This window comes from Clupea harengus, chromosome 26, assembly GCF_900700415.2.
Source record: "Clupea harengus chromosome 26, Ch_v2.0.2, whole genome shotgun sequence".
Lineage (NCBI taxonomy): Eukaryota > Metazoa > Chordata > Actinopteri > Clupeiformes > Clupeidae > Clupea > Clupea harengus.
The window spans coordinates 5956548-5982650 of NC_045177.1; the positions used below are offsets into that span (position 1 = coordinate 5956548).

A 26103-nucleotide genomic window follows, 5' to 3' on the forward strand; every position below is an offset into this window, starting at 1 on the left:
TATCGCGCCGTTACCGCTTTTCGTCACTAGGGAGAGCCATGGCACGCCCTTTCTCAGCTTTCAAACTGTCCAGCGCGGAACTCCGGTTTCTACTGCAGCTGAAAGTGTCAACCAGACAGACGCAGTCTGTTCCTATCTGGATCGCCCTACCTACACAGCCTGTGTATGTTTGTGTGTCACTCAAACATCCGCAAGCCGGGCTGCGGATCGCCGCCCGGTCTCCGACCTCCAGAGAGGATGAATCAGAAAAGAGACGAACCGAACCTGTCGTACCGCAACGGGATTAGTCAAGTCCTGTTGTATGGGCGAATTCACGACCAAGACTAGTCCGAAAGGTCAGGTATGCCGTGAGCCCTAACGGAGAGGGACCTGACCGTCCAAAAGATCACGTCGGCACCTGCAGGACGGAGCAAGGTGGTCTTCAACTTGCGAGACTGTGTCGGATGTCGGGCCTTTTCAAGGCAGATGACAACACAGACGTTGGGAGCGTATTTTTCTGCCTACTTTTATCCGTTTAAGAAGCGCTGGATGAGCTCTGGAGTGACACGGCAAAGGACAGAACAATGCTTTCGGGTCGCTACGGGTTTGGACCCTCACTTGAACCTGGAGGAGGCTCAGCGATGGGCTCGAGTCATCAACGAAAAGCTCCGCGCATCAACTACACAACGAAATGGTGAGAAAGCAAATCCTGGTCCCCATTCTATTAAGTTTTCTGGACCCAAGTATACAGCTGAGAATAAACGCATACGTCTAGTTATGACGAAGTTAATGCCAACTTTTCCATTTCCTTGGTGGTCATGTGAATCACAAACGACGCCGTTTCTTTTATTATACCTGAACAGTGGGTTGCATTTGGAGACAGAATAACACCAGACAGGCTTTCTCAAAACCTCTCTTGAAGAGTCCACCAGACAAGTCTCTGTCACGTTTGCAATTTAGAAGTTAAGACAAAGGAAATTAGTATTTGCAGGAAATGTTTTGATCGTCACTGTCTTGAAGAGATGAGAAGACCGCAGTCCCCTCAAGTCTAGTGCTGTGTAGTCTGAAAGCGCACCCTGTGGCGCATTATTGAATATTTGCGCTTAAACTGCTCCGTTCAATAGAGATATATTTGGATATAGAGCTCATTTGGTTGTCTGAAAACAAACACATACCATTAAAGAATGTAGGTCCGGTGCAATGTCTCAGTTACGCGTTGACAACAGCAGAACACAAATTCTCTGCTCTGAAGAATACATCAAATGAGCTTGGACTCCCCTTCAAAGCACTAAAAGGAAATGACTTAACCATCAAGAGAGAGGTTAGACAAGATGGGGAAGTTTTGTTTTCATTTATAGTAAAACTCAATTCTTATCTGAAAATAAACCACTGCTCTAGATAGGCGTGTAACCAGTCTTACTACAATATGGTACGCGGTTCTGTTTTTGGTGCATTGTGCAGATTTTAGGGTAACTTTATGAATTGGTAATGTTGACCTCATTACACATTCATTTTACATTGAATCATGTCGCCTTACACAGCACACAATGCTGCAGAAGCTGTCGTCCAAGAGACTGGGTTTTGCATTCTAACAGCTGCAGTCCAAACATTGAAAATGTTTCATTTCAAAACCACAACTTATAACAAGGTCACATAGTTTCAGCTCACTTTCTCACATATGGCACACCATAGCGTAACCCACGGATACCAGCGATCCAACAGTCTCCCGTCTATGGTTGGGCTTGGTTGGATGTCCATCACTTCCTATCCACACTGCAGAGCGCGCCTCAGCCATGAGTTTCTCATACTGATGGGTCACATGATCTCCATCCCCACCATCCGGCCGTTTAAAAGACGGTGCTTCTACAGTGGGCCATTCAGCCGTTCGATTGTGCAGCCAATGTGAGTGAGTCAGGCCATGGACGTTGTTTACCCAGATTGCTGTGGGGAGAAAACTAAAACAGAATGTTATATTTAGTTCAGGGAAGGTTGAGATTTGAGGTTTTTTTCTCAGTGGTCATCTTGGATGAGACTTCACAAACTTCGTCGTTTTGGAATACAAGTGCATCTCTGTCTCGGACACAGTCTCAAATGTAGCCAGTCAGGACAAGACCATGAGGGCTTTCGGCTCCAGAAATGCTCTCAGCACAAACAAAAAATCTGAAGTTTGAGGCCAAGCAAATGTAGCGCTTGATCAAGTTACAAAGTGTGTTTTGTGTTTGTGTGTGTGTGTGTGTGATAGTATGAACAAACACATGTGTTGTCTGTATCTGTGTACGATTGGGAGTAGTAGTAATAGTGTTGTCCAATCAGAGATGGAACAACAACAGGATAGGGCCTTCAAGGAAAATTCCCTTGTATTAAGCGCCATCTGAAACTAGCGGTCCGGAACATCAGCAGCCGCGGCCGGACTGTCAGCCCAACTTCAATCGCCCGAGCCAAGTTTAGCTCTGCGTTCGCCACCATCAAAGACACCGTGGTGGGAGACGACATGCAAATGGGGATATTTTTATCTGCGCTGTGCATTCACTCAGGAGCTCTGTGCGTCAGATAAAAACACACAGAGCCCATTCCACGTGCAACAAAAAGCACAGCGTTCCCTACCGCGAAACGCTCCCATTCCCTCGTTTAGGTTTCCCTCGTGTCTCCTCTCTTTCTCTCCTCGAGATGAAAAGTGCTCTAAAATAGCAGCGAACTGCTTTTATCTGCGTGGCGCTCATAAGTAGCCTTAGAAGAACAATCACGCTGAAAGTTCAGCCGAGAAGCTCTGCCTCTGCACCAGATTCAGGCCATGAAAGGTCAAAATGTCACCTCTCAGAAGTGTTTAAAAGAAAAGGACTCATACTCACAAAGGGACTCACAATCCAAGTATGCTGTCTACACTACACTGCACACCTTTTCATTCTCCTTGCCCTGGAAAGATCCAGATATTAGAAGTTTTCCCCATAATGACCATAATTTGTCGTAATGACCACTTAATTCAAATTCAGTTAATTCAAATTCAATTCAAAAGCCAATCGAAACTAGTTTTAAAAAGTTGCCCCGCTAGGCACTGGTGTTATTGCCATCACTGTTCCGAGTGTGTTCCAACACATTCCAAGTATGCTGTCTATTATTAGTATGCCGCACACCTTCCCATTCTCCTTGCCCCAGAAAGATCCAGATAGAATCAGTTCCACCACTCCACACACAGTGACCGCTGGCTAATAATTCAAAACGCTTGCGTGCTAGTAATGGACGTGGTACTGCGCTGTGCTGAGTGGTGCGTGCTATTACGACACATACTGCTTGATTCACCATTTCACGTTGTTCAGAGACCTCACCGCAGACAGAAAGCAGGTCATTCTGCTGTCATAGCATTATTAATGTATTTACCCCCCCCCCCCCCCAACCCAACTCCAGTGTGTGCAGTACACACAGCTGCATCTGCATGAGTTATAGGAAGCTATTAAAAGGGGATGGAGTGTATTAATACCCCACCCACCCACCAGGCCATCAAGTGGTATTTATGTTGGCTCCTGGACCAATGGAAATCAATGGAACATGCATTTTCGCCCCGCAATCGTGACTGGACGGCAGCCCGAACGCCTATGGAAGTGATCTGAGTTAGTCAGAGTGTGGGTGATCAAGGAGCTTCTGAAAGGAAGATGGAGCTGAATGAAGTGAGATTAGAGTTGGGCTCGACAAAGGCCAGAGATGCTGGAGAGTTTCAGCCTTCCGTCGGCCATGACACTCTGAGATGCTATTCATTCATAGCCGCCTGGTTATCTGCCATTCAAGTCAAATCGGAAGCAATCATGCAAAGCAGTCTGACTACTCTCAACTGTCTGGCGGTTAAGAGAGAGAGAGAGAGAGAGAGAGAGAGAGGTAGAGAGAGAGAGGCTTGCGTCTTACTACGAGCAGCCGACCTCCTGCCCTCTTAGATGAGTACACCGCAGTTTCCTTCCTTTTTTTAGATATGAGGGGGGAAAAGTTTCATTTTCACAAACATGCTAGTCATGTTTAAGGTCAGGCTCAGGGTCATGCTTTCACGGCCAGATGTGGTTTCACCTGGGTGTAAGAAAGAGGGGCTCACTTTCAGTGAGGCTTTTGAGAAAGATTAGCATGCTTTTTTTAGGTCGTCTTTTTTCCCCTCACATACATGCACACACATATGCGCCGCCGGGTACACATACACAAACACATACACACATAGACAAAGAGACATACACACACATACACACACACACACACACACACACACACACACACACACACACACACACACCTGTGATGAGTGTCGTCCCAGGCGTCCTATGAGCTCAGGCAAAGAGATAATGAGGAAATCACTGGGCAGGTAAATGAGATGCTGTGAACCGCCGGTGAGAAAGACATGAGAGTGAGGCTCAGCCAGCCATTGTGCTCTGTTCCCCACAAGGCTTCCAGAGGATTAAACACTCTCTGTCTCTGTGTGTGTGTGTGTCTGTGTGTGTGTGTGTGTATCTGTGTCTGTGTGTGTGTGTGTGTGTGTGTGTGTGTGTGTGTGTGTCTCTGTGTCTGTGTGTGTGTGTATGTCTGTGTGCGTCTGTGTCTGTGTGTGTGTGTGTGTGTTTGAGAGGATAGCAAAGAAGTCTGCACTCACTACGTCAGCACTTAGGCATTTTATGTGCAAGAGTTTAAATGTCTTTTTTGTACACGTTTGTATGTACATATGTATAGAGGCATATGTGTTCAGTGCTGCTGGTGTGTCTGAACTGAACACATCCTGAACACGGAGCTTCCAGAGGAGCTTGCAGAGAGAGGCGTAAACCACAAGCAGTCGTCTGTCAAGTCTATTCTATGGAATATGTGTCTTATTTTCCCTCATTATTAGTCAGACTTCAGTGCAATGGGACAGTAGCGGTCTGTGTGAACGAACAGCTATTTTAGTCAGCAGGCAGCATCACTTCTTCTTCTTCCATGTGGGGAGGGTTAGACTTCTTTAGAATATCTGATGTGTGGTCCTCACCGTCACCCAAGCAGTGCTGAGAGAATTCACAAGGGGAACTGATCAAGGAAATGACAGCTTACGATGTGTAAGATCCCTCCCACACCCACTCCCTCTGATGCTCTCTCTCTCTCGTTCTTTCGTTCTCTCTCTCCTTCTCTCTCGGTGCTTCTGCTTGTCCCCTTTAACTCATCGTTTTCATTATTATTCTCAGAAGCTCATTTGCCAGTTTCACGTGAACACATTTAGTCACAGAAAAAGCCTGTAGCCTTCCTTCCACATTTTATAGTTTCTTTTTCAGCAGACCCCCTTTTTCGTGGAACCGAAAAAAGATCTGCGAGATCCCGGCATTCTGACGTGTGACCTGTAATCTAGTAACGCCTGGAGGACAGCAAGGTGGATCAGAGCACGAGACAGATCTGAGATCAGAGCTCAGCGATCGGAACAAAAGAGAGGTTCAGATCCAGTATTCATGAAGCACTGATCTGGGGCCTGCTTATCTCTAAGGTGCTCATGTCCGTCTCATGTCATCCCAGTAGCAGCACCGCACACAGAAAAAACACACCGTCGCACACAGACTGATATGTAAAGCACACTGTTAAGTGAGAAATACCTGGAGGGCAAGAGAGGGTGAGAGAGAGGCATCCCCCATGGCTCTTGGGATCAGGAGTCGCCCTCGGGGTGTGTGCTTTCCAGTGGTGGATCGGCACACCCCCCTCTCTCCAGTGACGGAGAGGAAACGCTACCCTTAGGATCCAGCCTCCATAGTCTAGTATGGCCATGGGAGGAGGGGAAGAGGAGAAGGGTGGAGACGAGGCAGCTCAGGTGGTAGGGAGCGCTTCAGGCGTTAGCTGGTGCAGGTCGCTAAGGAAAAGGGATTGAAAGATAAGCAAGGGGATCGTAGCACATTGTTTGGATGTTGGGTTTCGTTTGTGTCGTGGACAATGAGTCCTCTGTAGTTTTTTTCCACTTGAAACATACATGTGTGTGATCTGTTTTTTTGCAGTTTGACCTACTGGTGTAAATGTCAACTTCCTCACTGGCTTCTCTTGAGGCAGAGCTTGAGGCAGAGCTAGTGTGAGAGAGAGAGACGCTGGTGGTTGGTTAGTGGTTCATTTTCACAAGAAAATGCCTCAATACAGACCCCCCCCCACCCCACCCCCTCTATCATTCATAACATTGTGGCAGTTCTTCTCCTTCCAGCCCCCAGCAGACGCACATTAACTCACCCTTCCAGTCCACTCGTGTTGAGGGTTTACTACCTTAATGGAGCGTGTTCAGGGGTTCAGGGGTTACTACCTTAATGGAGCGTGTTGAGGGTTTACTACCTTAATGGAGCGTGTTCAGGGGTTCAGGGGTTACTACCTTAATGGAGCGTGTTGAGGGTTTACTACCTTAATGGAGCGTGTTCAGGGGTTCAGGGTTTACTACCTTAATGGAGCGTGTTCAGGGGTTCAGGGGTTACTACCTTAATGGAGCGTGTTGAGGGTTTACTACCTTAATGGAGCGTGTTGAGGTTGCGGTCTTCTTCCTCCAAGGCCCACTTCTCATTCACACAGAGACAGAGCCATCCATGAGAGCATGAAATATTGATGCCCTGAGCCAGCATGACTTAGCTGGTTATTGGTATCCGGAGGCACTTTGGCCTAGAACTCATTATCTAGGTTACCTGACGTATCCTGTTTCATGGATCAAGCGCACGCTCTCTCTCTCTCTCTCTCTTTCTCTCTCTCTCTCTTTCTTTCTCTGATAACATTCTCTTTACTCACTCGCTCCGGCAGGCATGGAAAAGAATGCAGGTCGATCCTTATGAAAGTTTTAATAGCTCGTTTTAATGACAGCAGACTTGATAAGCCAATCTCTCTCAGCTGCGTCCCGATAGCAGACGCACAAAAGCAGGGAACACACACACGCACAGAACAAAGGTCTGGAGGTGTGTACAGGACCATGTGTGGCAATTCAGAGAGAGCTTGTACTCAGAGAGCTTGTACTCCATGCATCGTAAACATTGGTCCTTGATCTGAGTGAAAAACAAGGAACTGGGATCTTTTCTATCTTTAGATCAACAGGAGCATGCAAAGGGCAGTCAAGGGACCCAGATGGTAAAGGACAGAGGAGGAATAGCCAATGAAGTTTCCTGATGGTAAAGGACAGAGGAGGATTAGCCAATGAAGTTTCCTGATGGTAAAGGACAGAGGAGGAATAGCCAATGAAGTTTCCTGATTCCTTAGGGGAAGCACTGGGGAAAGGGTGGGGGGAGTCAGAGTGGCATATTGACCTTGAGTAACCCCCACACACACACACACACACACACACACACACACACACACACACACACACACACACACACACACACACACACACACACACACACATTCACATTCCTCCCATCCAGCAGACCTATACACACACACACAACACTGTTTGGATTGTGACTCATAGTGAACCAGCTATTAAAAATGATGAAAGACATCGCTGAGTACTCTTCCTTCCCCACCTCCTCCCTGCCCACTTAACCAGGCAGGGGAAGCAGGGAGGGGGAGTGGAGAACCCCCCCCCCACACACACACACACGCACCCACCCACACACGCACCCACACACACATTCCTCCCCCATCCCACACAAAAACTTGTGATTATTATTGAACTACCTGAAACACTCCTGCGTCCTCCATTCCAACATCCTCCCTGTCCACCCAACCCAAACAGACCTCTTGACCCAGAGCTCCTGGGGTGAGGTACCAAAGGCTGAGGTTGTAGTACGAGAAACAGTTTCTGGGAAAGAGAAACTGAAAGAGTGACGGGAATAGGGACAGTTAGGATGTGATCCCACTCTCAATTCGTGCCGTGCGGTGGGGATGTCGTCATTTCCTTGTTAGGCCCACGGGGAGATCCACCTTGGATGGAAAACAGAGAAGTAAATAAATAAACAAATCACTCTTAGATAAACACACAGTTAGGGCTACTTACACTATGTTTTTATTCCACTTTATTATTCTTTTAATTATATTATTTATCTTTTCATTATATTACTGTTTCTGATGATGTTTTTATTCTATTTTATGTATATTGTATTTCCTTTGAATTTGATATATATATATTATTATCTTTTATTGTTTTTCACTCTTAAGCACTTTATTTTTCCTTTGGATGTTTTCTTTTTGCTTTTATTGGTGTAAAGCACACGGAATTGCCTCTTTGTGTGTAACGTGCTGTAAAAAGAAACTTGCCTTGCCTTACCTAACGCTTGGCTAACCTAAGCTGACAAATTGCTGAATGTAGAAAAAAAAACGAACCGACACTTCAAAAACCGCAAAGGAGCGTAAAAGACAAAAACGCAATACAACAAAAAGAACAACATCCTTATCGTTTGTTGTGCTTTTTTCCTTAACCCTCCCCCATCCCCCCATCCCCCCCAATCCCCTCCCTTGAATCTCATTGCCCCACTGTGACCTTTGGCTCAGTATGAGCGTGCTGATGAGATTTCATTAGGCCGCGCTTGCGTGAGCTCATAATGTGCTGTGCGCCGAAAGCAGCCTTTGTCGCCTTGTTTTGCCGCTGTCGGGAAGACTCAGCCCTGGATGCAGTTGTTGTTTATCTTCAGAGCTGTTTATGCAGAGCTTGTACAATCCCCCCGCCCTTCTTACTGGCTGTTAAGCTGACCAGTGTTTGGGAGCTCTGACAGTGGGTGCGTAATGGTGTTGACTTAGCACAGCATCTTTGCAGAGGAGATGAACACACACACACACACACACTCACACAAACACACACAGACACACACAGACACATATACACATACACATACGCATACGCATAGGCATACGCATACGCATACGCACACGCACACGCACACGCACACGCACACGCACACGCACACGCACACACACACACACACACATACACACACAAACACAGACACAGACACACACACACACACCCGCACACACACGCAGACATACACACACACACACACACACACACACACACAGAAACACACAAAAACACAGACACACACACACACACAAACACACCACATGCAGACATACTCCAACACATCTCACCACAGGATGTGATGAAAGACTTCTTCATGACCTTCTAGGGGCAAACAGTCTATTCATACATTGGCTAGCCACTAGTGAGCATGCTCGAAAACATGATTGTATGGGACACAGATCTTTGTAGAGCTCAGGGTTTGTGGCGGTGGTTTTGGGGGAAGAGAGGAGAGGGAGTGTGTGTGTGTGTGTGTGGGGGGGGGGGGGGGGGGGGGGGTGCACAACAAACAGAACAAACAGCACCAGCATCATCTAGCATCATTTAGTCCCAATATTCTAGAAGTGCTGCCCCGGCTCTCTGCTAACAAAGGGCTTATTGTGGAGCAGAGGAACAACAATGAACGATGTGTAATTCTAGAGAAACGGATAGCAGGCAGTAGTGGCATCACATATTGTTCAGACAGGCCTGATAAGGTTCAGTCAGTCTGGTGTTTCCTGGTTCTAAAATGTTCTCTGTAAAAAAAAACCTAAACTGATTAGGCATTAACGTTTGAAAGGTGTGCTGGAATTTGTGTATGTGTGTGTAAGCTTATGTTTAAGTTAATATGTGTGAGTGTGTGTGTGTGTTGTGTGTGGGGGGGGGGGGGGGGGGGGGGTTACATGTGTATGTGTGTATGTGTTTTTGTGTGTGTGTTTGTATGTTGTGTTGTGCCACTCTGCCACGTTCTAGTCAGGCAGTGCCCTGGCCACCTCGTCCTCTCTGCAGCTCTCAATGAAGGATATCTGGGTCAACTACTAAAATTGCTCAGGACAAAAAAAAAAAGCAGTGTTGCGACGTTTCACAGATGTTTTCTATTCAATATCACAGGAGGAGGGAGAGAAGGAGCGCACACTATTTAGGGAATATTGCCCCCTTAGAGAGAAGGAGCGCACACTATTTAGGGAATATTGCCCCCTTAGAGAGAAGGAGCGCACACTATTTAGGGAATATTGCCCCATTAGAGACGTGGCGTGGAGTCTCGCGGCGGGGCAGCGGCGGCACAAAGTTGTGGTGAGGCTGCACCCCTCCCTTCATTTCCTGCCGAGCCTCACCCCAGGGAGCGCCGATCTCAGACGACTCCGGGGGAAAAAAGGCAACATGGGGTAGTTCCCACTGAACAGCAGCTCACAGCGCTCTTGCCTCCTGCCTGTGAAAACCAGTGACACGTTCACCAGCGGTAAACCCATAGACTTTCTCTTCCCCCAGCACCATTGCAGTGCGTCCCTTGTGTTTACAAATATGTGGCTTCCTGACCGCACCGACGTTGCTATGTGCCTGTTTACTGCGGTGGTGCAGCCCAACCAAAACCTGCCAGAGAAGCTTTATATGAGGCCTATTAGCTCATCCCCTCAGAACATTCAGGATAGGCCTTTCCACCCTCCATATCAAAGCTATTGTTTGGCAAACCATGTGATAGGTTTCGTAACCCGTGACAGGGTGACTGTACACTTAAATAATAAACGTACAATGGCAGTGCAAAGGTAAAAGTACAGATGTAATAGAAACCGTCTAGTTTCCTCCCCTTCAAAACAAGTGTTATCACAGTGTGCTAGAATATTCTGGAACTCCCAAGCACTGTAGCTGATAATGCAATTGTTTTTTTCCACATGCTTTTGCTTTTTTTAGCCACTGAGGAAGTTTTTATCACTCCACAAAAGGTCACTCAATGTATACATAACACGAAAACGACCATAACATTAGCCTCTGGGATGATGTTTCAAGATACCTTCCTACTTTTTCAAACTTCTTCTTTTTTGTTCCCCCCTGTCTCTCTCTCTCTCTCTTTTCTCTCTCTATCTCTCTCTCTCTCTCTGTCTTTCTCTCTCCCTCTCTCTTCCTCCCTCTCTCTCTCTCTCCAGGTATCATGTACAGTGAGGTGCGTCGCCCCTGCAGGGTGCTGCTTCTCCTCAACCCTCACAGTGGGAAAGGCCAGGCCCTGTCTCTCTTCACCGGCCACGTCCAGCACATGCTCCAGGAGGCCGGCGTCCCTCACTCGCTCGTCGTCACGGGTACGTGGGAAAACAAATAGCAAACCTCTTGGCGTCACGCCGACTAGCTTTTAGCATGCTAAATAAAAATGGTGCTAAATCTGTTTAGTAATCCTTTTCTGATTACCTTTAGAGTGTTTCCTCCACAGTGCACCTTAGGAGTGTAAGCAGAGATGTTCTGTACTGGACAAGACAGGCTTGTTCTCCTCCCGCCCTGAAAATACTGCAGTGTCAGATGACACTCAGTCACAAAAGAAGCCTCTCTGGCCACAGCAATCCTCTTAATGTCAGTGTGTGCCTGCGAAGTGCTCAATTTGCTTAAAAGGAAGAAGAGAAGGGTGGAAAATAAACCCAGAGACTGAGAACTCTCGCGTTTGAAAAAAAAAAAAGAAAAAGTACTAATCCAGAAGAGGTTTTAAATCTCTTATCTGAGAGAAGAAAAACCTACATACACACTCACTGTCTTATTCATAGTCATGTACACACATACTGTACATTAAGACAAATTGTCTTTCTAACTCTCTCTCTCACACAAACACACACACACAAATACACACACACACACACACACACACACACACACACACACACACACACACACACACACACACACACACACACACACACACACAGACACACACATGCACTGCCTCACACACACACACACACACACACACACACACACAGCTTAATATGTGTTTTTGTTTCATGAAGGGAACGCCCATGCCCCCTTCTCCCTCTCTCCGCTTGGATTACAGTGCGTGTGGCTTCTCTGCTGATGGGGTCTTGAATCCCATCCAAAGTAATCCCAGTCTGTTGGAAGCCAATGGGGGCAATCAGCCTCCGGGAGCTCCCTGTCAAGCCTGGGTGCTCAAGGCTAGAAGACCGTTAGCATTAGCTGGAGGCTAATGGGAAAAGACATGGTTGATTACTGTGGTTTTTGGCAGCGAGCTTGAAGCTGAGCAGGTGTGAAGCGCTACTTAGAGAGTCCTCTGACCGTCTCTTGACCACTTCACTTTGTCTCCGCAGCCCATTTAAGTTAATGCTCGCCGTGTAACTATTTAATGCAGCCTATTAGGTAGCATTAGCATCAATGGCTCTAGAATGGTGTCAACCCTTGGAGAAGTCTCAGGCGGGTGCTTTCTCAACATCAGTGGGCTGTTACAAACACCTGATAGAGCCCATCGGAAGGAGGCTCAAAGAACAGAATGTTGTAATCAACATGGTTGTCTCACAAGACAGACTTGTCTGAGTCTTGCCAAAAATTTCACTTTAACTTGGCCAAGGAGACCCCACCTCAATGCCAATGTCCAGACATGTCAACTTCAAAGTATAAAGTTAAAAACTAGGTATTCTGGTTGCTATGTATTCTGATAAAATAAAAAAAATAAAACGATTGAAGTGTGAGAAATGTGCATGCACTGTTGTGATTTACAACCAGGGCAATCAGTATAATTGCAGCTGGCAAACTTCCCTTCTGTTTCTGCCTGCCTGAGCACCATGCTTGAGATAACATACGCTCTGTCTCGCGCACCGTCCAAGGCTTTGGCTGTTAAAACTGCAGACAGAAGTACAGGTGTTCTTTAGCCACACAGAGCATTGGTACTACACCCGCTGACTGTCCATCTGATGTTCTTTAGCCACACAGAGCATTGGTACTACACCCGCTGACTGTCCATCTGATGTTCTTTAGCCACACAGAGCATTGGTACTACACCCGCTGACTGTCCATCTGATGTTCTTTAGCCACACAAAGCATTGGTACTACACCCGCTGACTGTCCATCTGATGTTCTTTAGCCACACAGTATTGGCACTACACCAGCTGACTGTCCATCTGATGTTCTTTAGCCACACAGTATTGGTACTACACCAGCTGACTGTCCATCTGATGTTCTTTAGCCACACAGTATTGGTACTACACCAGCTGACTGTCCATCTGATGTTCTTTAGCCACACAGTATTGGCACTACACCAGCTGACTGTCCATCTGATGTTCTTTAGCCACACAGTATTGGCACTACACCAGCTGACTGTCCATCTGATGTCTCTGTCCACGACGCACTTGGGGACATCATTAAATAATAATGATACCCCTGCAGCGTGAGCTCATGAGTTACGAGCGGTCTCTCTCTCCCAGGCGTAAGCACAAACAAATAAAAAAAACTTCAATTATATCACAGTGGTGTGAAAGTGCATCCATTAGAGATGACTGACAGACAGGGAAATTAGCAATGGGTCAAATCAAATAATCACAAAAAAAAGGTACTTCATCAGATGCTCAACTTGTACAGTAAATCCAGACAATTACGAAATATTTACAAGAGGTATCAAAATATTTGTAAAGGCACACATTACTGAAGAAACAGGATGGATGTAGTGTTTTGTTGAAAATACTCATAATGCGTTGTGACACAAAGTGTACCCCCTCAATACTTCACAAGGAATTGCATTTATATGATTTGTACGAGGCACGTCCTGTCGGGGCCACACAGGGCCACACCCAGGCCCCTAAGCAGGCAGGCAGGCAGGCAGGCAGGCAGGTTGCTGAGCCAGCTCTCTTAAATCCGTCCTCCGCCGATCGTCCCTGCCCGTCAAGGGCTGCATGGCCTGGTGCTGACCCTCAGCATCCTCCCTGGCAGACTGAGAGATCACACGCAAACACACACAAAATTGCAGCGCACACAGTCACCGGCCATCTGGCGGGGCTGCGTTACCCGCGCGCCGGTATGAGTACAGGAATTGTGGGCTTGGTTTCCACGGTAATTCCGTGTTCCTTGGTCAAGGGGAAAAGTATAGACGGCTCTCAGAGATTGTGTGACCAAGGGGAGCCCCCTTTTTCTTGTTTCGCTGTCAATCTTCTGGGGGACTTGTAAGAGTGCCAAGCACAATGCCAGAACAACCTCGGCTCTCTGTAGCTGTCAATCCGAATCAGCCCAAACACTAAAGAGAAACCGGGCTCGCTTTGTGTCGGCCTCTCACAAGGGCTCAGTGCGAAGGAAAAAAATGCACATTTTTTTCTCTCCCTCTCTTCCCTTTTCTTTCTTTCTTTCTTTCTTTCTATCTATCTGTCTTTCTTTCTTTTTTTTCTCTCTCTCTCTCTCTCTCCAGCCATCACTTTGCTTCAGCGTATCTTTGGGGCGAGATGGCAGGCAGGCTCTGTGGTGTCAGAGTGCGTTTGGTTTGGGGACGCGGGTCGGCCATTTGGATTACGTAACGCCACCACCACAGAGGGACAGCATTCAGATCTCAGGGGAGGGGGGAGAGAGGGAGTGTGTGTTTTGTTCAGGGCAGGGTTGCCAGAAGACTGCTTACCCAGTATGTGTGTGGGTATGTGTGTGTGTGTGTGGGTATGTGTGTGTTTGTGTGTGTGTGTGTGTGTGTGTGTGTGTGTATGCACAAGCATCATGAGCTCAATCCCTCTGTGTGTGTGTGTGTGTGCATGTGTGTGTGTGTGTGCATGTACTGTATGTATGCACAAGCATCAGTGTGAGTTTGTGTGTATGCAGGTGTCACAGGAGGTTAAGCCTCCCAAATCCAGAATGAGATCATGCACACTCACCCTTTGTTCATCCCTACCTCTCCTTCTTCTCTTTCTGTTACTGTGTCTGTCTCTCTTTCTCTTCCACTCTCTCTATCTCTCTATCTATCAGTCTCTTTGTCTTGCTCTCTGTCAGTCTCTCAATTCAATTCAATTCAATTAAATACACTTTGGCACTATTGGCATGACCACTGAGAGTGAATAGTATTGCCAAATCATAGAACATCGAAATGTTTTAAAAGAAAAACATCAAAACACAGACAATACATAGAACATATGATACATGTATGTGTGTGGTTAAAACACACACACACACACACCCACACCCACACACACACACAGACAGACACACACTCGCTCTCGCTCCTGCTCTATGTCAGTCTCTCTCTCTCTCTCTCTCTCTCTCTCTCTCTTTCTCCCTGAGCACCCCTGGCCAGGCTGAGCAGAAAGGACTGGCACTGTGTTTTGAGTAATGAGTGTAAGCCTGTCTCGCTTGGCAGGCACTGAGCCGGCCATTAACCACCGGCCCAGAGAGACACTGCACCGCACCGCTACAAAACACTAGCTAACACAACAGTAGCCACTGGAGAGAAGCTATTTGTGCCCTTTGTGCTTGCAGTCATTGAGAGCGAGAGAGAGAGAGAGAGAGAGAGAGAGAGAGAGAGAGAGGGAGAGAGAGAGAGAGAGATAGGGGAGAGATAGCAAGGGAGAGGTAGGGAGTGGATAACAAAAAGAAAAACAAAATCGAAAAGCGATAAGATAGATAAGACTGGAGAGGCAGGGAAACAAACAAACACAGGAAGAGATGAGAAAGAGACAGACAGAATAGCGAACTGGGTGACAGATCCAGAAAGAGACAGACAGGACAGCGAACTGGGTGACAGATCCAGAAAGAGACAGAGGGATGGGAACGAACAGAGCCGTTACAGTGACAGTCAGGTCCATTTGGCAGCTCACTCTTTCTCTCCCCATCTCTCTGTAATGTTCTGTCTCCTCTCTCTCCTCTCTCTCCTCTCTCGGGTGTTCGGGGGCCTGTGCATAGGCAGATGCGATGTGCCTGGACTGATAAGAGGGAATCGATCCCCAGGCCTGGCACAGAGGAGGAGAGGGGCCCCCCCCTCATGTAAAGAGAGAAAGGCCTGTAATCAGATGCCTCCCGGGGGGGAAGCCTGTTTAACACGGCGGCCACTCCTCTCCTCTGCTGTGGCCGCCCCCCCCCACACACACACACACACACACACAAGCGAGCGAATCTTCCCAGCCATCATTCACAAGCTATAATGCGAGATGCTCAGGATAGATTGCAACCATGAAGCATGAAGAGCTGTTGTTTTGGGTAAGGAGAGGGCCTAAGCGAGGCGAACAGCAGGCAGCTCGTTCACCGAAAGCTGTCTGCCAGAAAATGTCCTCACGTCGGAGTTGGGTTGATGCATCAAGTTCAAAGATTTTGTTTTATTTTGAAAAAATGTCATTGTTTTGAAGTGGACTAAGAATTTGCATCCCACGAGCGCTTAAGCCAGTTCTCCTCTTTTGTTTTTGCCGGAAACTATATATTTTTAGTTCTCCGTTCGCCTTCTCCCTTTTTGTGCTTGCACTTTTCTGACACTTCCCTCGTCCTTGAACATAAAAAAGTGGTCCATACTGTACGAGGGCAAGGACTCTGCCAGCGCTGGTGTGTGTGTGTGTGTGTGCGCGTTCTAATCTTAGCTCCGGGGAAATGTTGTGGGATCCAGGGTGAGAGTGGTATGTGATGAGACAGCAGGAGAGGGAGGAGAGTGAGGAGAGGAGAGGAGAGGAGAGGGAGGAGAGAGAGGAGAGGGGAGGAGAGAGAGGAGAGGAGAGGAGAGAGAGGGAGGAGAGAGAGAGGAGAGAGAGAGGAGAGGGAGGAGATGGAGGAGAGGGAGGAGATGGAGGAGAGAGAGGAGAGAGAGAGGAGAGAGAGGAGAGGGAGGAGAGAGAGGAGAGGGGAGGAGAGAGAGGAGAGAGAGGAGAGGGAGGAGAGAGAGGAGAGGAGAGGGAGGAGAGAGAGGAGAGGGAGGAGAGAGAGGAGAGAGAGAGAGAGGAGAGGAGAGGAGGGGAGAGAGAGAGGAGAGGGGAGGAGAGAGAGGAGAGGGAGGAGAGAGAGGAGAGGGAGGAGAGAGAGGAGAGAGAGAGGAGAGGGAGGAGATGGAGGAGAGGGAGGAGAGTGGAACACCACTGCCGGCTGCAGGCTGCTGAAGACATTATGGCGCTTTTTTTGCTACCAGCATGCATACACGCACATCAAATGATGCAACTTAACATGCAGTTACACACAGGCACAAACTGATACACAACTCACCCTGCATACAATATACACACACACACACACACACACACACACACACACACACACACACACACACACACACACACACACACACACACACACACACACACACACATTGACTTACCCCTGGATGAAATCTGGAAGCCAGTGAGCTGATTTTAGTAAGCATACTTTAAAGAAATATTATGCAACAATTTGATACTTTTTGAGGTATGGTTTTATAGGCAACTAGTTTTGGTACCATCCTCAAATTAATTTTGATAGCATATGTTCATATGTTCAAAACACCTGTGTCTTTGCCACTAGCCATCCAGGATATGCACTATGTAGTTTTGTGTTCCAGGCTGGAACACCCTGCAAAAAGAAAAGCTTTCACAGCATGACACTGCCAAAAGACACCGGTTAGTGTGTTGGCAAGCCTTTATCAGTGCCAACTGGGCGGTTGGTGGTGCTTGCACGTTTTTTTTGCATGCCTTTTATGTAGTTAGCGTGCTAGTAATAGCTGCTTTAAGAAAACCTTTGAAATGACAGTGTTGTGTTCTCAGAACCAATGTAACTTGAAGCTCATGCAAATGGAGAAATTCCATTCATGACTAGTCTCCCCCATGATCTACTGCATGCAGGCCATATAAGTACTTGAACATAAGATCATAAGTGTACTAGGGGGCGACAGTGGTACAGGAGGTAGAGAAGTCGGTTAATAATCAGAAGGTTGCTAGTTCGATCCCCTGTCGAAGCGTCCTTGAGCAAGACACTGAACCCCTAATTGCTCCTGATGTGCAGTGTGCCATCAGTGTACAGTGCCCTCCGCAATTATTGGCACCCCTAGTGAATATGAGCAAAACAGGCTATAAAAAAATATGTCTTTGCTGTTTATCCTCTTGGTCTTTCACTCAAAATATTCACAAAAATCTTACCTTTTCATTGAAGTAAAACTATTGAAAGAAAAAAAAACTGTTGACATTAAATAAATATTTTTCCCCAAAACATGTGTGCCACAATTATTGGCACCCCTTAATTTAATGTTTTGTGCAGACTCCCTTTGCCAAGATAACAGTTCTGAGTCTTCTCCTATAATGCGTGATGAGGTTGGTGAACACATGGCACAGGATCTGAGACCATTCCTACATGCAGTATCTCTCCAGATCCTTCAGATTCTGAGGTCAACGTTTGTAGACTCGGCTTCAGCTCATCCCACAGATTTTCTATGGGGTTTAGGTCGGGGGACTGTGATGGCCATGGCAAAACCTTTATTCTGCGGTCGGTGAACCATTTTTGTGTTGATTTTGAGCTGTGCTTCGGATCATTGACCTGCTGGAAGGTCCAACCACAGCCCATTTTAAGCTTACTGGAGGGGGCTGTTAGGTTTTCATTTAATATCTGCTGGTATTTGATGGAGTCCATGATACCATGTATCCTAACAAGATGTCCAGGGCCTTTGGAAGAAAAACAGCCCCACAACATCAAAGATCCGCCACCATACTTCCCATTGGGTATGGGGGTCTTTTCTGTATGGCTATGTTTCTGTCTACGCCAAAACCACCTTTGATGTTTGTTGCCAAAAAGCTTTATTTTGGTCTCATCTGACCATATAACTCGGCCCCATTGAAAGTGTGACTTACATTTGGCAAACTGTAGGCGCTTTAGTTTGTAGTTGATTGACAGCAGAGGCTTTTTTCTGGCAACCCTCCAAAACAACTTGTGGTGATGTAGGTGGCGTCTGATGGTAGTTTTGGAGACTTTCTGACCCCAAGACTCAACTCACCTCTACAATTCTCCAGCTGTGATCCTTGGAGATTCTTTTTCCAGTCAAACCATCCTCCTCACGGTGCGTGGGGTCAATGTACACACACGTCCGCTTCCAGGCTGATTCTTAACATCTCCTGTCGCTTTAAACTTCTTAATTATTTCCATGATAGTGGAAATGGGTATTTTCAACTCTTTAGAGATTTTCTTGCGTCCATTTCTTGATTTGTGCAACTCCACAACTTTCTGTCGCACATCGTCACTGTGTTCTTGGGTTTTCCCCATAGTGATGAATGACTAATGGAATTTGGCCTGTGTCACCTCATATTTGTACGCCAGTGGAACAGGAAGTCATGGTTGACCTCTTAAGACTTCCTTATCAAACAGGTGAACTTAAAAATGTAAAAAATGACTGGAAATATACTTCAGTTAGATTTTAATTATAAGATTTTTCTAGGGGTGGCAATAATTGTGGCACACATGTTTTGGGGTAAAATATTTATTTAATGTCAACAGTTTTTTTTTCTTTCAATAGTTTTACTTCAATGAAAAGGTAAGATTTTTGTGAATATTTTGAGTGAAAGACCAAGAGGATAAACAGCAAAGACATATTTTTTTATAGCCTGTTTTGCTCATATTCACTAGGGGTGCCAATAATTGCGGAGGGCACTGTAAATGTAAAATGTGTATACATTGTAAGTCGCACATATGTAAGTCGCTTTGGATAAAAGCGTCTGCTAAATGTAAATGTAAATGATCCTTCTCTGTTTATTTAGTAAGCCTCCTTCACAGGTTTTCACCTGATGTTAATCACTAAAGCATGACAGCCTTGCCCCAAGGTAAAAAAATACCACACAAAACTGGAATGCACCTCACGTCGCGTTGATCTGTGATTGGCCCGTTCACGTCACACGTCCCATGGCAGTGATGAAAGAAGGACTTTCACCGGGATAAGAGGTGGCAGGGATTCAATTGACTCGTCACGCGAAAATATTACAAGTCGTTCGAAGTTCTACATCAATCACATGACCAGTCAGTCAAGGTGCTTGATGTGGCAGTTTCGGGTCAAAGCCCTTGTACCGGTTTCGGTCTCGCCCTGTGCAACACTAATTAATAAAAGGTTCTTGATGTGGGAAGATCTTGACGTAGACCCTTGACCTTTTTAAAATGAGTAGGAACCATCTGACTAAAAGTTGCATTACGTAGACACTAAATACAGTCCTGGTCAAAATTGGCACCCCTGAATCATCATTCAGAATATTTTTCATAAATATATGCAAGTAAAACCATTATGTACAACCAGAATATTTTAATAAAGGTCATAAATAAAATGTCCAAGGTTACTGATAACTTGCATACTAGTGAAATAACACAAAATGTTTATGTTATTACAAAATATTGGCACCCTTCTCAAAAATTTGGTTGCAGAACTATTGGCAACAATGATAGCCTGTAAAGGTTTACTGTAACTAAGCTTCTTGCACCGGTCTGCTTAAGCCACTCTTCCACTGATATGCGTTCAAGCGCTTAAGATTGTAGGAGTCATTTTTGAAATGGCAGATTTTAGCTCTCTCCAAGGTTTCTCAATGGGATTTAGGTCAGGAATCAGTGCTGTCCATCTTTTCCTCGTCAACCATTCTTTTGTGCGGCATGATGATCTGTGCTTCGGGGTCATTGTCCTGCTGAAACACCCAAGACCTTCACCTCAAACCTAGCTTTCAGACACTAGCGTTTCAGACACATTTGACTCTAAAATGCCTTGGTCATTTTTCTGATTTAATCATTCCTTTGATACATTCAATGCCTCCAGTTTCAGAGGCAGCAGAACAGACCCACAGCATGACACCATGTTTAACAGTTGGAAGGGGTGTTCTTTTCCTAAAGGGCCTCATTTTTTTCCGCCTGTAATCAAACTGTTGCCCAGCATTTCCAAAGAGCTCTACTTTGGTTTCATCTGTCCATAGAACATTATCCCTAGAAAGACTGAAGCCACCATTCCACATTCCGCATTCCACAGAGCTCCAGGTCAGCCTGAAGCTCTTCAGAGGTCTTGTGTGGTGTTTTTGCCACAATCAACACCAGCCTTCGCAGATTCCTCTCAATTCTTCTTAGTGCCATGTCCTGGAAACTTTCTTTACAGCTTTAGGACTGTCAAACTTTTAAACAGGGATTTCAAGATCTTTGATAAGTGTCTTGGAGCATTTCTGAAGCTCTGAGACAGCTCTGTTGTCTTCACCATTTAGTTATTGGTAGTGGTGAAGAGGTCAAGCGGAAAGGGCTGTATCACCACTAGTTGTAATAAAAACAGCGCCACCTATCGTATCGGATATGACATGCTTTCGGCCAATGATTCGATTTATTCACTGCCATGTATATTGGGATAATAGCACCTACCCTCGAAAGAAAGCATAGTCCGACTAAGCAAAGATTCGAATTATACCATCATGTAAACACACTGACTAAAGGAAACTGGAAACAATCAGCCCCTTCTTATGCAGTAAAACCATCATATATTGGTTCATTCAGGTCATGGGAACAATCCAATGTAAGCACACGAGAGTCTTATGTGTTATTCATTTACTTTGAGGCACTCATTTAAATCCATCAAAAGGGTGCCAATTTTTGTGTCCAGCGTACATTTTATGTCTGTATTTTTATTTATTTTTGCTTCACTAGATGAAAGCATTTCTTTGTTGTTGTTCAATAACTTTGGACATGTTATTAAATATTCTGATTACACACAATGGGTTCAATTCCATTTATTTCTGAGGATATTATAAATGTTGCACTTCAAATTCAAGGGGTGCCAATAATTCCGACCAGGACTGCATCTATTGAATTTCCAAAAGCCTCCTAGAAGGAAGTGGACTCTTGCCACACAATGAAGCTTCCTGGACAAACAAATGAAACAGCAAATAAATAACATGCTATTGCCAGCCCTGGGTTAAACAGGTTTGGCATTATCTTATCAGAATCTGATCTGATCTGATTACCACTGCCTTGTGATAGAACCCATTTAGTGTTTTGAACAACTTTTTTAAACCACCACAGGTGTTTTACTGCTCTGGCACAGCTCTCAGTAGCCACAGTCGATAACTCTGAACACAGTTTAATACTGAACACAGTCATTAACTCTCCATTTCCATTAAGCACACACCACTATAAATGCACAGGTGCTCCCACCCATAACAGCCCCAGCCCCAGCGCCCTATGAATGATGTGTATTGGCCAAATGAAATGAATGCAGCGATGTGGTTTCTCATACGACACGGCCAATAAAGTGTGTCATTTTGCCCCCTCTCTCTTCTTCCCTGCTCAGAGCGGCAGAACCACGCGCGGGAGCTGGTGAGGGAGGCCGACCTGTCCGAGTGGGACGCCCTCGTCATCATGTCCGGAGACGGCCTGCTGTTTGAGGTGAGATAACAAACACCACTGTCCTATCAGTCCTGTCTGTCCTATCAGTCCTGTCCTATCAGTCCTGTCAGTCCTATCAGTCCTGTCCTATCAGTCCTATCAGTCCTGTCTGTCCTATCAGTCCTGTCTGTCCTGTCTGCCCTATCTGTCCTATCTGTCCTGTCTGTCCTATCAGTCCTGTCCGTCCTGTCTGTCCTCTCTGTCCTGTCTGTCCTGTCTGTCCTCTCTGTCCTGTCTGTCCTATCAGTCCTGTCTGCCCTGTCAGTCCTATCAGTCCTGTCTGCCCTGTCAGTCCTATCAGTCCTATCAGTCCTGTCTGCCCTATCAGTCCTATCAGTCCTGTCCTATCAGTCCTATCAGTCCTGTCCTATCAGTCCTATCAGTCCTGTCCTATCAGTCCTATCAGTCCTGTCCTATCAGTCCTGTCTGCCCTGTCAGTCCTATCAGTCCTATCTGTCCTGTCTGTCCTGTCTGTCCTATCAGTCCTATCAGTCCTGTCCTGTCAGTCCTGTCTGCCCTATCAGTCCTGTCTGCCCTGTCAGTCCTGTCAGTCCTATCAGTCCTATCAGTCCTATCAGTCCTATCTGCCCTGTCTGTCCTATCAGTCCTGTCTGTCCTCAGTCCTATCAGTCCTGTCTGTCCTATCAGTCCTATCAGTCCTATCAGTCCTGTCTGTCCTATCAGTCCTATCAGTCCTGTCAGTCCTGTCCTATCAGTCCTGTCTGCCCTGTCAGTCCTATCAGTCCTGTCCTATCAGTCCTATCAGTCCTGTCTGCCCTGTCTGTCCTGTCAGTCCTGTCTGTCCTGTCTGTCCTATCAGTCCTGTCTGCCCTATCAGTCCTATCAGTCCTGTCTGTCCTATCAGTCCTGTCTGCCCTGTCTGTCCTGTCAGTCCTGTCTGTCCTATCAGTCCTGTCTGCCCTATCAGTCCTATCAGTCCTGTCTGCCCTGTCTGCCCTGTCTGTCCTGTCAGTCCTGTCTGTCCTGTCTGTCCTCGGTGGGATGATTGGGAGCACTTGGTATATTGTCCCTGTTGAGGAAGTATGTAGGTGTGAAAATGGAAGTCAGGATTTCCCTGTTGGCGTTGTTCTGTGCTTGTGCTGCTTGTGCTGCTTGTGCTGCTTGTGGCCTTGTGTGGTGTCCCGGAGGCACTGGAAACTTTTCAAACGCCCCTTCAAACGGACTTAATCAGCCACTCAAACAAATACGGGTTGAGTTCAGATCCGCATCGTGCTGTAGTTTCCGAGCGAGTCACCGCACTGGCGTGTTTGTGGAAACACTGTACGTGGGCGTGGAGAGGGGGTCACGGGGGCGCTCGTGTCTAACGGCTTCTGTCCTTTCTCGTCTGTCCCCAGGTGATCAACGGACTGATGGACCGGGAGGACTGGGAGGAGGCCATCCAGACCCCGCTGGGGATCCTTCCAGGCGGCTCCGGGAACGCCCTGGCTGCCTCCATCCACCACTACGCAGGGTGAGAAAGCTGCAGAAGAGAGAGAGAGAGGGAGAGAGAGAGAGAGAGAGAGAGAGAGAGATGGAGAGAGAGATAGAGAGAGAGAGATAGATGGAGAGAGAGAGAGAGAAAGAGGGAGAGAGAGATAGAGAGATGGAGAGAGAGATAGAGAGAGAGAGATAGATGGAGAGGGAGATAGAGAGGGAGAGAGAGATGGAGAGAGAGAGAGGGAGAGATAGATAGAGATGGAGAGAGAGATGGAGAGAGAGAGAGAGAGAGGGAGAGAGAGATAGAGAGATGGAGAGAGAGATAGAGAGAGAGAGATAGATGGAGAGAGAGATAGAGATGGAGAGAGAGATAGAGAGAGAGAGAGAGATGGAGAGAGAGATAGAGAGAGAGAGAGAGAAAGAGGGAGAGAGAGATAGAGAGATGGAGAGAGAGATGGAGAGAGAGATAGAGAGAGAGAGAGAGATGGAGAGAGAGATAGAGAGAGAGAGATAGATGGAGAGAGAGAGAGAGAAAGAGGGAGAGAGAGATAGAGAGATGGAGAGAGAGATAGAGAGAGAGATAGATGGAGAGGGAGAGAGAGATGGAGAGAGAGAGAGGGAGAGATAGATAGAGATGGAGAGAGAGATGGAGAGAGAGAGAGAGAGAGAGGGAGAGAGAGAGTGTCATCATTGTCATTGTCATTTATGTTTGGCCACATGCCCAGTTAATCAGGAGGGACTGCAGCAGCACTCTGGAACAGCCCCGGCCCGGGGAGAGAGGGCTTGGAGGGGGCAACTAGGGTGTTCGTTCACACAATCCCACGGCCACAGCGCTCAGAGCAGGGCACAAAGGGAGGAAGGATCCAGAGGCTGTTTTGTTCTCACCCTGTAGGGGGGGTAAAGGGGGCAGAGGGTCCATGGCTGTTTTTTAGGGGCAGTTCTCAGATGCACTCCAAATCCATTTGAGTTAGGCAGGCCAGTTTTGCACTGATTATTACAGATGCATTTGACCTTGAATATAGGCTAAAGATTTTACACATCCACATCAAGTCAGTGAATTCAACGTTAGTTTCTTTGATGTCTATTTTTATGTGCATGTCATTTCTTTGTGCATATTATGTATTTGCTGTAAAGCACTTTGAGCTGCATTCTTTTGCATGAAAGGTGCTATATAAATAAAGTTTTATTATTATTATTATTATTATTCAACATGAGAGGGGAGTATCAATGTGAAGTTTTATTCCATGCTGTATATAGACGAGGTCAGGTTTCAACTGAGGCCACTTCACAACAGTAGAACCAGGGGTAAACAGCTCCATGTTTGCCCCTAAAGCTGTGAAGCCGTGCCCCTTGCATGTATTAGCCTATGACAGCTGGATCTGACCCCCTGTAGACGCAGACATAATTGATGCTCTGATCAGACAGATGAGTCTGTGTGATGTTTGGGGGGTTGTGTGGGCGGGTTGTTGGGGAGTAAGGGGGAGTTTGGGAGGGTGTGTGACCTCCCTGTCCCCGCCTCGCCAGCTGGGGCTGTCTGTTGTCTTTTGTTCTGCCCGTTGCCGTCAGCTCACGGCTGCGCCTCTCCCTCCTGACAGGTCCCAGCCGGTGGCGAGCGAGGAGCTGCTGGTGAGCTGCGGCTTCCTGCTGTGCAAGGGCCTGGTGGCGCGGCTCGACCTCACGTCCGTGTGCCTGGGCTCCGGCGGCCCGCAGCAGCAGCGCCTCTTCTCCTTCCTGTCGCTGGCCTGGGGCTTCGTGGCCGACGTGGACATCGAGAGCGAGAAGTATCGGCACGTGGGCGCCGCCCGCTTCACCGTGGGCACCCTGGTGCGCCTGGCGTCCCTGCGGGTCTACCAGGGCAAGCTGGCCTACTTGCCCGCGGAGTCCGCGGAGTCGCCCGGGCCTTCCCCTACCTCGCCGTCGTCGTCCCCGCCGGAGGTGCCGTCGCCCCAAACGCACGCCACCTCGCCGCACGGCTTCTGCTCGTCTCTGGTGTGCCGCTCCTCACAGCGGTCGCCCGGGCAGAACGTCACGAACACCTTCCACAACTACTGCAACTCCAACAATGCCTTCAAGGCCAAGCGGGGGGACCTCGCCCCGGCGTCCACCCCCCGCGGGCCCCCGGACTCCCTCTTAGTGCCCCTGGACCAGCCGGTGCCTAGCGATTGGACGGTGGTTCCCGAGGAGGACTTTGTGCTGGTGCTAGCCATGTACCAGTCCCACCTGGCAGAGGACCTGCACGCCGCGCCCAACTCCACCATGGAGGACGGCCTCATCCACCTGTTCTACATCAAGGCGGGCATCTCGCGTGCCACCCTGCTCCGCCTCTTCCTGGCCATGGAGAAGGGCGCCCACCTGGCCACCAACTGCCCGCACCTCGTGTACGCCAAGGTGCGGGCGCTCAGGCTGGAGCCCTACTCGGCCAAAGGGACGATCACGGTGGACGGGGAGCTGGTGGACTACGGGCCGGTGCAGGCCCAGATCCACGGCGGTCTGGCTCGGCTCATAGCCAGCTAGAACACAAACACACACACAGCAGAGACCATCACAGCCTTCAACCACCCAACGGCTAGGACTGCTCGAGTTTACAAAATAAAACACTTTACTCCTGCTGCTTTAAGGAAAGTGCAATGTGGTGTAGACCTGTGTCAAATGCATATCCAATGACGGGGGGGGGGGGGGGGGGGGGGGGGGGG

The 26103-nt window shown here is 47.5% G+C and overlaps 1 protein-coding gene across 1 annotated transcript; it reads left to right on the top strand.

Moving 5' to 3' along the window:
- Positions 1 to 504: 504 nt before the first annotated feature.
- LOC105900195 (sphingosine kinase 1) lies at positions 505 to 26101 on the top strand. The gene is made up of 5 exons (XM_031564109.2): positions 505 to 673; positions 10837 to 10986; positions 21879 to 21973; positions 23329 to 23444; positions 25006 to 26101. The coding sequence occupies exons 1-5, from the start codon at positions 529 to 531 to the stop codon at positions 25922 to 25924; spliced, it is 1425 nt and encodes a 474-aa protein (XP_031419969.1). The 5' UTR covers positions 505 to 528; the 3' UTR covers positions 25925 to 26101.
- Positions 26102 to 26103: the final 2 nt, after the last annotated feature.

Excerpts from the sequence above, each read along its gene's own strand:
- LOC105900195 (XM_031564109.2), top strand. The coding sequence starts at position 529 with ATGAGCTCTGGAGTGACACGGCAAAGGACAGAACAATGCTTTCGGGTC. Across the intron at positions 674-10,836 it reads ATCAACTACACAACGAAATG|GTATCATGTACAGTGAGGTG; the intron begins GTGAGAAAGCAA and ends CTCTCTCTCCAG. Across the intron at positions 21,974-23,328 it reads GAGACGGCCTGCTGTTTGAG|GTGATCAACGGACTGATGGA; the intron begins GTGAGATAACAA and ends GTCTGTCCCCAG.